Source organism: Ctenopharyngodon idella, chromosome 9, assembly GCF_019924925.1.
Source record: "Ctenopharyngodon idella isolate HZGC_01 chromosome 9, HZGC01, whole genome shotgun sequence".
Classification (NCBI taxonomy): domain Eukaryota; kingdom Metazoa; phylum Chordata; class Actinopteri; order Cypriniformes; family Xenocyprididae; genus Ctenopharyngodon; species Ctenopharyngodon idella.
This window is the reverse complement of record NC_067228.1, coordinates 22746489-22762413: the sequence shown is the minus strand read 5'-3', so window position 1 is coordinate 22762413 and position 15925 is coordinate 22746489. Positions and strand designations below refer to the sequence as shown.

At 34.6% G+C, this 15925-nt stretch overlaps 1 protein-coding gene and 1 long non-coding RNA gene across 7 annotated transcripts in view; both read left to right on the top strand.

The window, feature by feature from the left end:
- Positions 1-21: 21 nt before the first annotated feature.
- igf2bp2a (insulin-like growth factor 2 mRNA binding protein 2a) overlaps positions 22-15925 on the top strand; it is a 74764-nt gene continuing 58860 nt past the window's right edge. For 2 of the 6 annotated variants that reach the window (XR_007931510.1, XM_051904630.1), the window contains exons 1-2: positions 23-450; positions 1475-1535. Coding sequence is in view for 5 of the 6 variants with exons in the window: in XM_051904630.1 (XP_051760590.1) it covers positions 276-450; positions 1475-1535 (236 nt within the window). In the remaining variant the exon portion in view is untranslated. Of the gene's footprint in view, positions 451-573; positions 886-1474; positions 1536-15925 lie in introns of those variants that run through there. The other 4 variants (XM_051904631.1, XM_051904633.1, XM_051904632.1 and 1 more) reach the window with 4 other exon arrangements.
- On the top strand, positions 1542-9737 carry LOC127518258 (uncharacterized). The gene is made up of 2 exons (XR_007931511.1): positions 1542-2675; positions 8569-9737. It is a non-coding gene; the product is annotated as an uncharacterized LOC127518258 (long non-coding RNA).

Sequence of the window (15925 nt, the reverse complement as noted above, 5' to 3'; positions counted from 1 at the left end):
AAGAGCGGTTTTATTTAGAGGCGGCGCTTGTTGGCAACAGAGTAACGTCGCAACGACACTTTTTTTTTCAATCCCAGTAAAAGAGTTTGAGCAGGAACATAGTTGTGTATATGTAGCAGGGGGGTCCGGCTGCATCTGGGGGGTGACGGCTGATTTTCAGCACATTTATTTTATTTTTTTCTATTTTATTTTCTCCTTGTTTTCCTTACTTCGAGCAATCCATTGCACGCGCGCGCACGCCGATATATTTTGACGTATAGATTTTCGTATAGACCATGAACAAACTCTATGTGGGGAATCTGAGTCCTTCGGTGACCGTGGAGGACCTGAAGGAGCTCTTCAGCGAGAGGAAGCTTCCCGTGACCGACCAGGTCCTGCTCAAATCCGGCTATGCCTTCGTGGATTTCCCCGACCAGAACTGGGCGATTAAAGCCATCGAGACTCTATCCGGTAAGTGCGTTTTTCCACATCGCGGAAAGTCACGGTTATATTTATCTGGGACTGACAACGCAAAATACTTTCTTCGAAGAGAAAAGAAAAAGTAACGCTCGCGCATCAGCCGCGCGCTGCTCCAGTTCTTCACGCGAGCGGACCAGTGCGCGAATGAACGCCCGCGAGCTCAATCACACTCGCGCTCGCTTCCAATACGCGATACAAGTTGGATTTATGATAGAATTCTCCAAATCCACGCTCGTTTCGCCAAGCCGGGGTGCTGAACGCGGGTTATTTCTCAGCCAACGGCCCATAGGAATGTATCGGATGGGTCTGATGCTCGGGTGGCAGGCATAATTATTTTTCAGTTATTTTTTGTCTTGATTTTATTGAAAAGAAGCGAGCGAACTGAGCGAGCAGAAGGCGTCACATGCATGTTCCTATGGTGTCCAGGTATGTTTTTACGAGGTGTCTTGAAGGTGGGTGATGGGGGTCTGGAGGAAAGTGCTAATAAACAGGTAGCTGGGGGGGACGGAGGTGAGATGCCAATTTCTGTGCTGCGCCAGGCCACTAACAGATACACAACACCTCTATATTCTCCTCGCACGCTCGCGAGTCTTCGTGAATGCAACATAAAAGTAACCTACTTGAAGAAACGGGACAAATTTAGGCAGAAGTGTCTTATCCTTTGACCTCCCATTCTTCAAACTCTCCTCATTGCTCGTATGTGGTTAGTGGGAGTGGAAAGCATGGCTGCCCATTCTTCATATCGTATCAGCTCATCAAGCATTTCGCATAATATAATCAGGCATAATAGGACATGTGGTTAAGATATTACACCTTACATGTAGACATGATAAAACTCACTACGTTGCCGACGTGCATTTATAAGCACGAACTTGCACGTGCTATTGTATCCCACGTATTTACGTTTCACGCACGGTTGTTTTACAAATATAATAAAAACGCTGAAATATATCAGCTGTCGATAATGCACTGGAGGATTGTAATTGTGATCATTTGTTCTGTTTCCTGCTCGTAGGGAAAGTTGAATTACATGGGAAAGTCATCGAGGTCGACTACTCTGTTCCTAAAAAACTAAGGTAATAATTTGACTTTATTTATATTCTTTTGCAATGCAAAAAAGCATAAAGCCTGCTGCATTTGGACGCTGGTGGTGCAGTGTTTTGTCTTTATGAAGCTGTGATGTGTAGGGCGAAATTGAAATTTAATTTTTAGATTTAGCTTTTTGTATATTTCCTCATCAAGCTTAACCTTTATTTACTACTAATTTTTTCTTGCTTGTTCATATTATTATCTTAATTAATACATTTCTTGTCAGGGTTAACGAGCTCTTGAATTTAATTTTAAGCACACTTGGCTCAAATTACGCTGTCTTAAAGTTATAAACTGTAAATTGCTCTCTGAATGTATGTCTCAAGCATAAAAAAAAGAATATTGATATTGGGTGTTTCCTTGCATTATCTAGCACAAATTGTGCTATTTTCCCCCTCACAAAACGCTTAAAACACGCCGTGTTTTATGTGCATTAGATCCAGGCTGTGAATGCAAACATAGGAATGAAGTTTAAACAAACACATAACTGAAATCAGAAATTACGCCCTTTTTTCTTATGCTTGAATTGTACAAGAACAAGATCATTGTGCATGACCTCATGGCGCGTGTTTAGGCCCTTCCGTGGCCCACGTGATTTCCCCTATAGGCCCTGCGTGTGTGTTCCACGGGAGGGCGGCATAGAAATGGCTAGAGAACAGCCCACAAACTTGAAATTTAAGGGCTTGTGTAAAATAACATGTACAGACTTTTAGTTTACATCAAATGTACGCTTGCTACGACGTCTTCCCGTCAGACAAGTAGTCACACACAACGCTTAAATCGAAAAATAATTATTGCTGTTATTTCGTAAACCACAATCATACTGGTCTCTGGCGCCTCAGAGGGTCGCATGTAACTCGGGGAGCGTGTTGCATAAAGTGCGCAGTCAAGATGGCCAGTCTTTGATTTGGAAGAGTCGGCCATGCTGCTGCTAGACTCAACCTAACATGACTGAAAGCAGCATGCACGAGCAGAAAGTGTGTGTGCTGCTCGTTCTAGAACGTTTCACGCAGTTCTAGAGTGCTTCTAGAATCAGAGGCGTAATCTGAAGCGAACTGGAGGGGCTCAAATTACACATGAGCGATATCTGGACGCATTTATGTCGGGATATAATCCTCACACACAAGGTGCTTATGCGTTTTATGTGTTAGGTATGGTTCTTTAGTCTCCCATGCCCAGTGGTTATAGGTATTTTAGTTATTATTTACGCCAGTGTTCATTTTACAGTGCATTTTAGTTCGTATTTACTGAGTAATGCTAATATGCAGTATGCACGTGACGTAGTTATTCTGTGGAGCTGCACAGAGGTTTGTTGTTGCTGTTGTGATTAATTGTATTAACCTGAACACAATGTAATTTGAGGTGATATCGATATCTCAAGTGTTTTATGTGTTTAATGCAGTTAAAATTGTGCTTATTAACAGTAGTTTTAATTTATATATCCATACTCTGGTTAAATACCTTACTGATAGCCTACCTGTTAAAAGTGAATGCATTATGACTGAATGTTTTCTTATCACTGGTATTTTTCACAGGATTAGGCCTAAAGAAAGTGGCATTTAGTAGTACATGAGTCAATATTTTACATTAATGTTATTATTATTCAGATTTGTCATGCCCTGACTTGCTTGTTTACAGAATTGTTGGCTTAAAAATGATTCTGGTTTTATTGCTTGGCAATTGTTTTACATTGGGATGCTTTTTTTCTTGAAGACTTTACAAAAATATTTATAGATAATTTCCTAAACTGGCTTCTCTTAGAAGAGATTAAATTGATAATACTAAATTAAAGAGTCTAAATGAACCTAAATAAATGAATATTTTAATTGGATTTGTTTATTATGGTATATTGCATTTGCTGAACAGACTTTATAATTTAAAGAAATAATTAAAAGTAAACATGCTTTTTACAGAGTTGAATTCTTTGTGAATTATTTTAAGTAGTTATATTATGTCTGTTTTTTTTTTTAAATAAATAATATTACATGTATATGCAATTTATTATAGCATGTACAGCAATGTTAAAATATTGTCACATATAGCATATGGCAAAATAGATATAGCCAAAATAGACATATTACATTTTAAATGAGTATTGTTTTTGCCATATTGCCATATTGATCTGTAAGTTATTAACTATAGTTTGATTATATAGCAGTGATCCATTGTTTTCAGTGGCCCATTGCTTTTTTATATTTTCACCAATAAGCTGTAACAAGCTGTAAAACAAGTCAGACTAGCATTTTAACTTTTACCTTTTACCTGAACAGTCATCTGTCTTAAAGGTATTTCTAAATGTTACATACAATTTTAATAACTCAATCTAATAAGATAGGACATAGGTAATATATTATCAGTTTATTTTCACAGTTTGTACAGTAGTCTAATTTGAGTAATCAGAATAAGAATAAATTTTAAAATAAGAATTTGTAAGAGAATTATTTAAAATGATATTTTTGTGAATTGGTTTTGGATATCTATTTAGAGCAGAAATGTCCTAGTAATTTTTTTCTGTGTATTTTGTGAAAGATCTATTGCAGTGGTTTTATTGGTTTACAAAATCTTTTGAATAGCAGCTGTGCTTTCCATTGATGTATGTTACTTTTGGATTGTTAAATTTGTGGCTTACAATAAGCAGTGCTTTGCTGAGCAGCCTGTGCTCCTTTCAGGATTCTCCCTGTTTCCCTGTGATGTTTTATTATGGAGTCCTGTGTGTTTGTGGTAAGGGAGTGCAAGCAAGATATAGGGCAGAGCAGAGCTGCATGGATATGCAACAGATAACATATAATGCTGTAAAAAGTTTCAAATGTGTCTCCGGGGCTACTAAAATATTGTATTTGTATGTCATTTGAATTAGTTTTAAATGACACATTTTATAGTTCATTGATAATGTTTTAAAATGATCCGAAATGTTGTCTAAATAACCAAAATATTTAAAGTAACATTAATGTGCTCACAGTTTAAATATGAATTAATAGGTTGTTTTATGGCTGTGCAATTAGTTGAGAAGTGTGTGCTAGACAACAGTAATTAACCAGAAATCTTTAATTTATGTCCTTGTTATTGGAGTGTCTGTATTTGTGAATGTATTAAACAATCTGGTTTTTTTAACCACCAGGGAAGGTTTAGACATATTTCCTATTTTCATTTGTCATATCCTGTTGCTGTGCTTATATGTGGTAGTCTGATATTTTAATTATCTAGTTTGTTCGGAATAATTCATTGTGTTATTGATCTGATAAAATAGTTGTTATTTAACCAAATCCAAACAATAAAAAATATGATTTTGAAGCTTGCAGTACAAACATTCATATTTAAATTCTAGTGTATTGAACAGACACAAATTGATTACAGAAAATCTGGTTAAATTCAGAATAATAATGCAGTTTATTTTGTAATTATTTTTTTGTTTTAAATTGAGAGAAATTGTTACTGTATTATAGCAATGCTCTGTGAGTTTTCCACAATTATAGTTCCTTTTTACTCTGTTGAACATGATTTTACTGGCTTGAAAGGCAATTTGTAACTAGTTACCCCCCATGCTTTAATTGACAATAACCTTGCTTACCTTTTTCAGTTTAAATATGTAGTTATCTCACATTTATCTCAGGGTGTCTGTAAAAGGATAGACTGTACATTTAATGGCTATATCTGGATGGCTAAAAATGATCCACCCAGTTCAAATGATTTTTTTCTCTATTAGCTCATGAGTTGAATAGATTGAGATGAAGGCTAAGAACAGAACTGTAAAGTGGAAACTAGAAAAGTAGGTTATGAAGTTGAACTCTCAATAGAGAACTAGTCACAAAGCCCAGGGCATTAGGATCTCAGAGATGATGTTGATTCAGTAATACCTTCCCCCTCCCCCATCACAGCTTTATTTATTGTCACTTTAGATGGCAAACAAATGACCTGTAATACATCCTGGAGTGTTTGTGCAAAATCATAAAAGATCGTTAAAACGACTCAAGATTCTTGTCAAAGTTTGATGAACGCTTGAGTGTTTCTTTTCTGAGAATAGTATTCAACGAATGTGATGCTAAAAAAAAATCATAGTCATTTCAGTTTTGTTATGAGTTTAGGTATTTTTAGGTTTAAAGCATCAGTCCTGACGTAATTTGTTTTCATAAACGCATCATGTCAAACTCTTCTTTCACACATTCAAAATGCGTCTGTAAGATCATGCACAAATAGAATATCAAGTGATTTGTTCTTTTTGAACCCCGTATTTGTCCAATGTGAGCCTCAATTTGCAGAGGTTTACAATAGACACTTCAAAATCACCATCTTGGTTTGTCAGTACAGTATCTTACCTTACGAAAGCAGTTAGAAATTATTAATTTTGATATTCTAAATCTATTAAACCTAAAAAAGATATTACAGAAACTTTATGCACAGGTGTTGCTCCCTTAAAAGAAGCTTCCCTATTGTGGATGTTGTGTTGTGTTGCTCCTTTCATGGAGATCAGCAAATCTATTTTACCGTTCATTGTTTGTTATTGAAATGTTACTGTACTTAGTTTTCTTCTATGCCCTCTGTAACCTCACCTCCCTTGAGATTAAAATACTGTAACGCATAATTCCTCATTTGTTAATCCCTTTATCGCTATAAAGGGGGCAGAGGGAAGAAAAGGGATTTTATCATAAAGAATGTGAGAATGATTGTCGTAGAAGCTTTTATGCTGTAATCTCCTCTGAAGCAGCTTTGGCTGCTCTCTTCACTGGCTCTTATCAAGTGTTTGTTTGTAGACTAGCGGGCTAATGATAATGTTTCTCATTTGTTGAGTATTATTAAAGAGAGAGGGTCTGTGTTGTTGTTAAACCTGTAAACAGGTGTAATGTGTTTTAGTCATGTTGTGTTTTATTCAGTGGAGTGGATTTTGCCCTTTGAGTGGCTGAAAGTTAGTGGTTTGTAGCTCTTTTGCTAGCTGGCTTGTTTGTTGTCATTTGTATGTATACCTTTACAGACTATTGTGTTTAATTGTCCATATGGTGACGGGAAGCACATGAAAGGTGTGGGGCTATAATCTCAAACTGTACTCTGACTCTGTCCCTGTACGTACACTTAATCTTCAGATTAATCTTGGTCTGTCTGTATGTTTCTCTGCGATGAGGGGAAAACGGCTTCAGTCTGATGGGGTTAGCATGAAAAGGCTTAATGTGAATGGACACGGTTTAAAAACATTACAATCATTTCCTGTGATAAATTTGTTTGAATTAAGGTTTAAAGTCTATTTTCTAAATGCACATTATTGATCTTATTGTGAACGATTCATCCATGCATGCGTTTCATTTTTTAAAAAATGACCTTGTAATGTTTAATCAAAATCAAAATATCATAACTCAATTTTTCGGTGAAATGACAGACTACTCTCTGGTGATGTATGCTGGACTTCCCCAATCATTTAGTCCTCTTAAATCAGCCCCTTTCTTACAATCGACTGTAAGCTTTTAGGCAGATCTGCCTTCATCCGATCAACATCTGATGGATGGAACCAAGTCCCTGTCCGACATTTCACTCGGATGTACATCACAATGAAAAAAGATGTCACTATATCTGCTTCTTTATCCTGTATTCACACTCAAAAAACAAATGGAAATTCAAACAGAATTGTGGATTAGATGTTTCCCTATTCTTTTCTGATAAACATGTAATAGGAGCTGCACGATTAATCGTTAAAAGATCGAGATCTCGATTCAAACACCCACACGGTCTCATTCCTAAATGACAAATTCGCTGTCTGTTAAACCGATGACAAAATCACACGGGAACGAGAAAGCAGTTATCATGTGTAGGTATGAAACAGCTTCCCAAACAGACTTTTCAACCACACAGTATCGTTATTTCAGTGTTACAAATATTCTTATCACAGAAGTACTAGGATAAAAGTTTAGGATAAGTTCGGATAACACTGTTGTCTTCTACAGTAGCGATCAAAATAGAGCGAATCACATTTCGAAAGTAATTTGGTGCTTCAAATAACGGTTATATAAATTACATCTTTACGCCACCAGGTGGCGACAAGTGACTGTTAAAAATGCATTTGTCATTAAATTTAATTTTCCAGTAATGAAACAAGTGAAGTACTAATGAGAGTGAGTCATTGAATCATTAATTCAAACCGCGTTTTTTTTTTTTTTTTTTTTTTTTTTTTTTTTTAATATTTCAGATGAATTAAACATTTTAAATAGACTGCAGCAATTGACTGTTCGCAAAGACCAGCCCCCTTTAGTTACTGTTGCTATGTCCAACAAGCCATGCCGCTATCACGCCACACATCATGTTCTCATGCAGTGAAAAAAACATCATGGAGCAAAGAGGACACTGACAACGCGTCGACAGACAAGACAGAGCAGGTTACTTTTGATATGACTGTCTCAAATTTCAAATTTTGTAATTTTTAAAGAAATTTTAACAATAAATACCATTTTGTGGCTCTTTAATGTGTCGTGACAGATCGCTGTAGCTCAAGCGGCTCATGAACCAATCATCTCGTCCTAGTTAAATTATAGTATCAAATAAACATGAATGAACATCAGAAGTAATGTTGCTTCAACTGCGGAAAGACGTCAATACACACCATTTTTCAGGTTTAAGTCTACCGACGTTAATCCACTAACTCCCCTGACTGCTTTGTCGAACAAAACGGCGGATTTGGCGTTATGATTGGTTAGATTGCCTGTCAATCAAATTCCTGATGAAGGGTCAATTAACATTTTGACAGAACCTTTTGTTTAGTTGTTTGTTCAGAATCGTGATCTCTGTTTGGGAAAAAAAAAAAAAAAAAAGAAAAAGGAAAAAAAAAAAAAAAATTATCCAGAATCGTTCAGCTCTGTAACAATTACCAGTACAAATATAAAATGATCATAAGGTTGTCTGTTGATGTCAAGCATACATAAACTAATACTGTTTCTGTTACATTATATACAAAAAATCTAGGATAAAGTGCTTTAGAACTAGTAAGTTCAGATTAAAGTGTGCTCATATCTTGTTTTATATCCACAAATATTTCTCCATTAGATGCACATCCACAGTAGCCTCGGCTTGAGGGAAGCCTACCTTTGCAGAAGAGGACTGTGGGATATCTCAGCTGAGCAGGGTGCTGCTGAGCGGCCGCAGCGTGAGCGTTCATACATGGCGTGGTGGTGGCACTGCTTTGGGGTTTGTCATGCTCTTGGGTGGCATGGCAGGCGGGGGAAACGGGCAGCTGAGAACACAGCAGGTGCCACGTCTTGCACTTCTGCCCTGACTGGCTCACTCTGACTGAACGCTGTGTGAGTGTGTGTGTTGGAGCAGTTGTTCGCCCCCAGCGCTGGTGAGATGGTGTCAGGCTTGGTCAGTAGCACCTGTCCAATACAACCTCTTCTTCTCCTAACCATTCATGGTTGTGTTACTACGAAGCTTCATTTGTTGTCCTCTGAAGATGCCAGTCTGTTGAACTCGATGGCATTTATCTTGTCCTTCTGTGCAACTGTCACAAGAAATATGTGTAATATAGAGGGGGCTGTAAATATTTCATTGCAGCCGCATCAAGGGCACGCTGCCTCATCTTACAGCATTCAGAAGAGGGTGCGCCATACCCTTAAAGGGAGCTTTTCCTTGCCCAGCGGTGTTTGCAAATATTATCAGTGCTCCAACTGTTCTGGCAGAACCGAGTCTATACCCAACAGTGAGAATAATCCTATGGTTACTATGGCAACCGAATAGGAGTATTTATTTTTTTTCTTGAGAGGTCAAAGACGGATGAAAAGGATCTTGTATTATACATTGCATTTTGTACAAGTGCATGTATTTTTTTTTTTTTTTTTTTTTTTTTTTTTTTTGTCCCAAAGGAAATTTTTTTTGCTCAGAGGTGGTTCAGTTATGTTTTATTTAAATATCGACTTTGTCTGAGAAGTTTCTGCTAAAACGCCTTAGGAGGAATCAAAACAGACAAATAAGAATATAAGAATATAGAATTTCAATGCCAAGTCATGGGTTTGATTCCCAGGGAATGCATGAAGTGATAAAATGTGTGCCATGAATGCAATGTAAGTTGCTTTGGATAAAAACACCAAATGCATATATGTACAATGCAAATAAAAGGTTAAATGGGACTCATTTTTGTCCACATCTGTTAATTTGTCTTCTGTAATGTTTTTTTAATTTCTGAATTAAGTTCATTTAGACTTTTTTTTTTTTTTTTTTTTGCATAAACTCAAAAGTCAGGGTGATACAACTGTCCTGATAATGAAGAAGGGGTTTTCGTCCACCGGAAGCTAGTTATTTGAATTTATAAAGTTTTAAATATTCACTTAAAAAGGCCTTTATTAACCCCCTGGAGCTGTATGGATTACTTTATGGATGGATGCATTTTTTTTTTATTTTTTTATTTTTTTTTGCTTCAAAATGTGGCCACCCATTCACAACCATTATAAAGCTTGGAAGAGCAAGGATATTTTTAAATAAATCCAGGGCTCGAAATGAACTTTTCGAGTAAATCATGGGATAATTTTCATTTTTGGGTGAACTATTCCTTTAAATGAACAAAATTCTTGAAAAGAAAACATTAAGTAGTTTGACATAATCTTTTATTATTTATTAAAAAAAAAAAAAAAAAAAACTAAACTGCTTCACTGCTTGTTAATATTTGAAAAACAGTTGAAAATGTGTTAAAAAATAAAGTAAAAGGTTTTTGTATTGAAGGTATTCAAAGAAAAAAATTACAGTTCCACCACATTTTTAGTCATTAAATTTACACTTTTGTTGAAAATGGTATGAAGGTTTTTTTTTTTCTGATTAACTTTGCACATGCTTAACTAGATTTTTTTTATACTTTCTTTTCATTTATGTAGACACTCCATTGATCCAAAATTATTATAGAGAGAACAGCTGGCAAATCTGAGCACAGTTTGTGACATTAAGACTTGCTTGAGATTACCAAAAGAGATGTAAGATTAAAGTGTAAGTATAAGTTTATATACTTACACATAATGTCTCCATTTGCTCTCCATTTAATCTCATTGCGGTCTAGGAGAAACACTTGGAATATTACGTGGATGTTATTTGTGATTTTTCTTGCCAGTGTAAAGCTGTAATAAATTAATTCTATTTTTCAGAAAGATTGTGGCTTTTGTATTGTCATTTGTTAAATTTCATGATGCGTTTCATCCTTTTAAAACCTGCTAATAATTAAACTCTCACTGTCTGTCCCTCATGGTCCGTCTGCATCTCTGCGTTTGGCATTTAGAGCACAATGTCTCTGGTGTTTGTGGGATCTTCCCCTACGCATCTGTGAAACTTTGTCAGTAAGATTTTTATTCATGAATCCCACTCGTGCATCGGCCATTTACATTTTATCTCTCCATATGTATGATTGAGACTGCATCAACAACATGTCCTCAGAAACCTCTGAGCGAATCAGCACCCACCAGCTCTCTGGGCACAACTATGAGTATTGTTTTGCTATGTGTGATTTGTTATGAATGAAGTGGCAGCTCTTCCTATGTGGACTAGAGTGATCACAGCCATCCACAGGCCTTGACAACATTATTAATGAGTTCTGATGGAATTTGAATGATTAATTCAGCGTGTCTGTGAAATGTGCTTTATTTAATGGACCAATGATGGTCCTGGAATTTTTGTTCAAATGGATTTTTTATACATAATGTAAATACGCTGCTGTTAGAGAAACATTTGTCCAAAGGTATTACAACCCGCCTTTGGTAGATAATTGAGAAATCTGTTTGCATTTCCATTCATCTCAGTTGTACCCCCTTATAATGTAAAAGTAATATAATGTAAAGGTTATATGCTACTGTTCAAAGGTTTGGGGTTGGTAATGTTTTTGAGACAGGTCTCTTATACTCAATGTATTTATTTGATCAAAATACAGTAAAACAATAATATTGTGACCATTCTCTATTGTTTTCTAGCTGTTTTCTCTTTTTTAAAATGTAATTTAATCCTGTGATGGTAAAGCTGAATTTTCAGCATCATTACTCCCAGTCTTCAGTGTCACATGATCCTTCAGAAATCACTCTAATATGCTGATTTGCTGCTTAAGAAATACTCTTATTATGAACAATGCTGAAAATAGTTGTGCTGCTTAATATTTTTGTGGAAACAATGATCCAGTATTCTTTGAATTGAAAGATTTCTGTTTGAAATAGAAATCTTTTGTAACATAAATGTCTTTATTGTCACTCTTGATCAATTTAATGTTTCAATGCTGAATAAAATGAATAATTTCTTTAAAAAAAAATTCTTACTGACCCCAAATATTCTAATTACAAAAAACAGTTTGATTAAAAATTGATGAAACTTTTTCCATCGCATAAATAAAGGCCCTTCTGTTACAGCAGGTATAATTTGTAAAGATATAAAATGCAGCTGTAATAATGAAGCAGAAGTCTGCTCTTTGCATGCAGATCAGCAGTTTATTGTTAGAAATATGGCAACAAAATGCATCATCAAATGTCAGGCGTCATCACACAACCTCACATTTGGTACCAGTCAATTGATGTCAACAATTTGTTCGCTAAAAATGAACGGTGATATTTAATAAGACTGCTGTTGATGTTAAAATTTCATTGAGTCATATTGTTGTCCACGGGGCTCTTGTTTAGCATGTCTGCATTGGCTCTGAGAGTCGCTGGCAGAGGGCAGTGTTTCAGAGGTGACGAAGAGTCTACCTGCTACAGTATGTGCTTATGGCATACATAAAGACATTTAGTAAGCCAAGAAGCTCAGTCAAGTGTACAGAAGGCCTCTATGTCCGTAGATATTCTGTTGTGGATGCAGTTTGACAACGGGCGAAACAATGTCAGCCACGTCTTTCAGTTACACAATTTTTGGACAGTGTGTCTTTGTCACCCTCTTGCTAAGTGAAACGCCTCTGCCTCAGCCTTCATTGTGGGAACCGGTCAATGAGTACATTGAATGAAACGCTCCCCGATAAATATTTAGCCTGTTTGACACAGACTCTGCAGGCCAGGCACAGAGAAAGAACCCCTTGAAATCATCATGCAAGTGAGAGGCGGTTTGCGATCATTGGTAGAAGATTTAAACAGGCTCATCATAAATCTTCTTTAAACAGGCTCATCATCCCAACCAGCTTTTACTGACGCTGCTGTGAGACCAGTGCTGGGTAGTAACCGATTACATGTAATCTGGATTACGCAATCAGTTTCTAAAAATTAAGTACTTGTAATTAGGATTATATTCCTTTTAAAATACTTGTTATCACTCCACAGCTATTTTTTTTTTTTGATTGATTTCATGATTACGTTGTTCTAACAATGGCAGTAAATTATTCAGAATTCATTGATTCTCCCTACTACTTTAAAATTTTCCTTTCTAAAAAGCCTACTTATATACGTTCAGAAGATCTTCCAGGTTTGTGGAATTACACACACAGATTTCATCTGTGACCTATTCATGTAATTTCATCTTTGACCTATTATATTTACTTGAAGTACCCCCTGAGATTTGAAGGTAATGAGTAGGTCAATAATAAAATGAATAGTAAATAATAATAATGATAAAATGTATGATTTATTAAATTTTTTATGATTTAATTACATAAGTTTTTCATTAAACTCACAAACCCAGTTCTGGAAACCATAACATAATGTAATATATATGTTGTTAATAACAAAGAATGGAATATATTTTCTTTCTCTTTGTATTTTTATATCAATATGGTACAAGATTATCCTATTCAAATCAATGTGATAAATGAGTTTGATCAAAAGTAACCTAAAAGTAACCAAAAAGTAGTCGGATTATATTACCTTAAATGTGTGATGTAATGGATTACGTTACTAACTACAATTTTTGTCATGTGATTTGGAATCAGTAACCGATTACAATTTGTAAGTAATCTACTCAGCACTGCGTGAGACCCTAAATAATCCGGTTTATTTTTTTAATTTTAATGGTTTAATTAAATATTTATTAATTAAAAAAATTCCAATAAATTAAATGTATTAGCAATAATAGTGCCCTATAAAATGTTTTTTTTTTTCTTCTCCAGAAATGTTGCCTGTTTACATTTTTCTGGATTTGTCTGCTCCTGGATTTTTATGATTTATTATAAAAAATGGTTGTAATCAAATGAATGCAGAAAACTTTAACAATTTACTTAATCTTTTAATATGAAACAAATTTAACAATTCCTTTTATTTTTTTTATTTTTTTTGGCAAACAAAGTGCTGCACAATGGAGGTTTACAGTTTAAATTAAAACATGGATGAAAAATTTGTAAATTTGTAATATTCCTTAAATATTCCTTAAAAATAATGTTTTAATATACTTGTATTATTATTATTAGTATTATTATGCTTTAAGAAGCTGTACATTCTGCTGTACAATAGTATTAATCTTTTTGTAAGCATTTCTTTAAGTTAAACCAAACTTTTATTTTGGCAGGTTGTATTGAAGACCTTTGAGTTTCTGTGTGTATCTGATTTTTTATCAAATCTGAGTTTTATCAAATGAAATGTTGAAATGCTCTGTGAACTCTTAGCAGCTCTGGAGATGAAGTTCATGTTGAGTGTTTTCACTGTGAAATTACTAGTAAATTTCACAATTATGAAAAAACAGCAAGTAACCTTGAATTAAATGTGAATTTTGAAGTAGAAAGGCTGAAAAAGTATTTTCTTGTAAAAGTAATTAACTAAACTTTGCTTTATTTATAACTTTGAAATTTTTTTTTTTGATTTGTTCATCTAAATTTTGCCAAATACTGTGACGTTCCATGATATACAGTAAATTCCATTTTAATAACTGGAGTGGATTCAGTGAATCCATCTGCATTTATCACATCACAGAAATCATAGGGCCACAATTTTGTGTGCCACAATATACGTGTGATTGGGTGATTTCTAAAGGTTGATATGCTGCTTTTGAACAGAACAAACCCGTGTGTTTAAGGTAAAGTGCCTGTGTCTTTTCCAAACATGCTAGACGTCACTCTCCCTCTACTGTAAGTAGGGATGGGACATATGCTGGTGGTATATCAAGCCATGATAAAGACTGTGTTATATAACATTTGTAGGTAGCTATATTTGTGCATTTGTCAGTGGGAAGAACTGCTTTATTTGCATTTGGAAACATGTACTGCAACAGCAATAAGAGATGTGTCCCAAACAAGTCAAAATGAGGAATAACTTGTTACTAAGGGGTGTTTGCAACAGCAGGAAACGATTTTAGTTTATGATGAGCAACATCACAAACTTGTTTCATTAATATAGAATTCTTGTGGTGTGTTGACACAGGTGCGTATATTGGATATTTTTCAACAGCTTCAAATATGACTCATCCAAACAGAATTTTGATTAATAATTATCCGTATGTTAGCTTTACTGTTTTGAGTCTTGTTTTTAACCCATGTTACGTGTACTGTCGTTCAGTAAGGTTTTAATACATATAAAGATGCATTAAATTGATCAAAAGTGACAGTAAAGTCATGTTTAATGTTACAGAAATATTTCTATTTTGAACAAATGCTGTTTTTTTAACTTTCTAATTATTAAAGAATCCTAAAAAATGTATCATGGTTTCCAGAAAAATACTGTTTTCAACATTGATAATAATAAGAAATGTTTCTTGAGCAGCAAATCAGCATATCAGAATGATTTCTGAAGGATCATGTGACACTGAAGACTGGAATAATGATGCTGAAAATTCAGCTTTGAAATCACAGGTGTAAATTACAATTTAAAATATATTAAAATGGAAGACAGTTATTTTAAATATTTAATACAATATTACTATTTTTACTGTGTTTTTAAATAATAAATGCAGACTTAAACATAAGAGCAGTGTGAAACTTTTTTCTCATACGACCCCAAACTTTTGAACAGTCTAGTGTAATATATTTTTTTAATGCTAGGGTCATTTATGAATAAAATACAAAACTATAAAAATACTACATGGTTATATAATATATATAACCCAGTTTTTGTTAAATTTCCAGCTACACTAACTAGTCAAACCAAAAATTATTCAGACACTAGATATAATTTTTTAAATGTTTTTACTAGTGGGTGCAGGACACTATAGTTCATTTATGTAAATGAGGATATCAAAATAAAGTAAACTGTGACATATTATACCCAAAAATTCTTCATACAGTGGACTACCAGTAAAATTTATAAAATTTGGGACCAAAAAATATTCAGACACTTTGACCTGACCATGTTTTGCTTAAGTGTTATCTGACATAATTAAGATCAATGTTTTCTGCCACAGTTTAACTCTGAGATCTTGTCATATTTTATTACCATTTTTTTAAACTATAGTGAATAAACTAATAATGAATGAAATATTCAAGGTGTCTGAATACATTTTGGTTTGACTGTTTATCTATAAAAATAACAGGAACTTATTATTA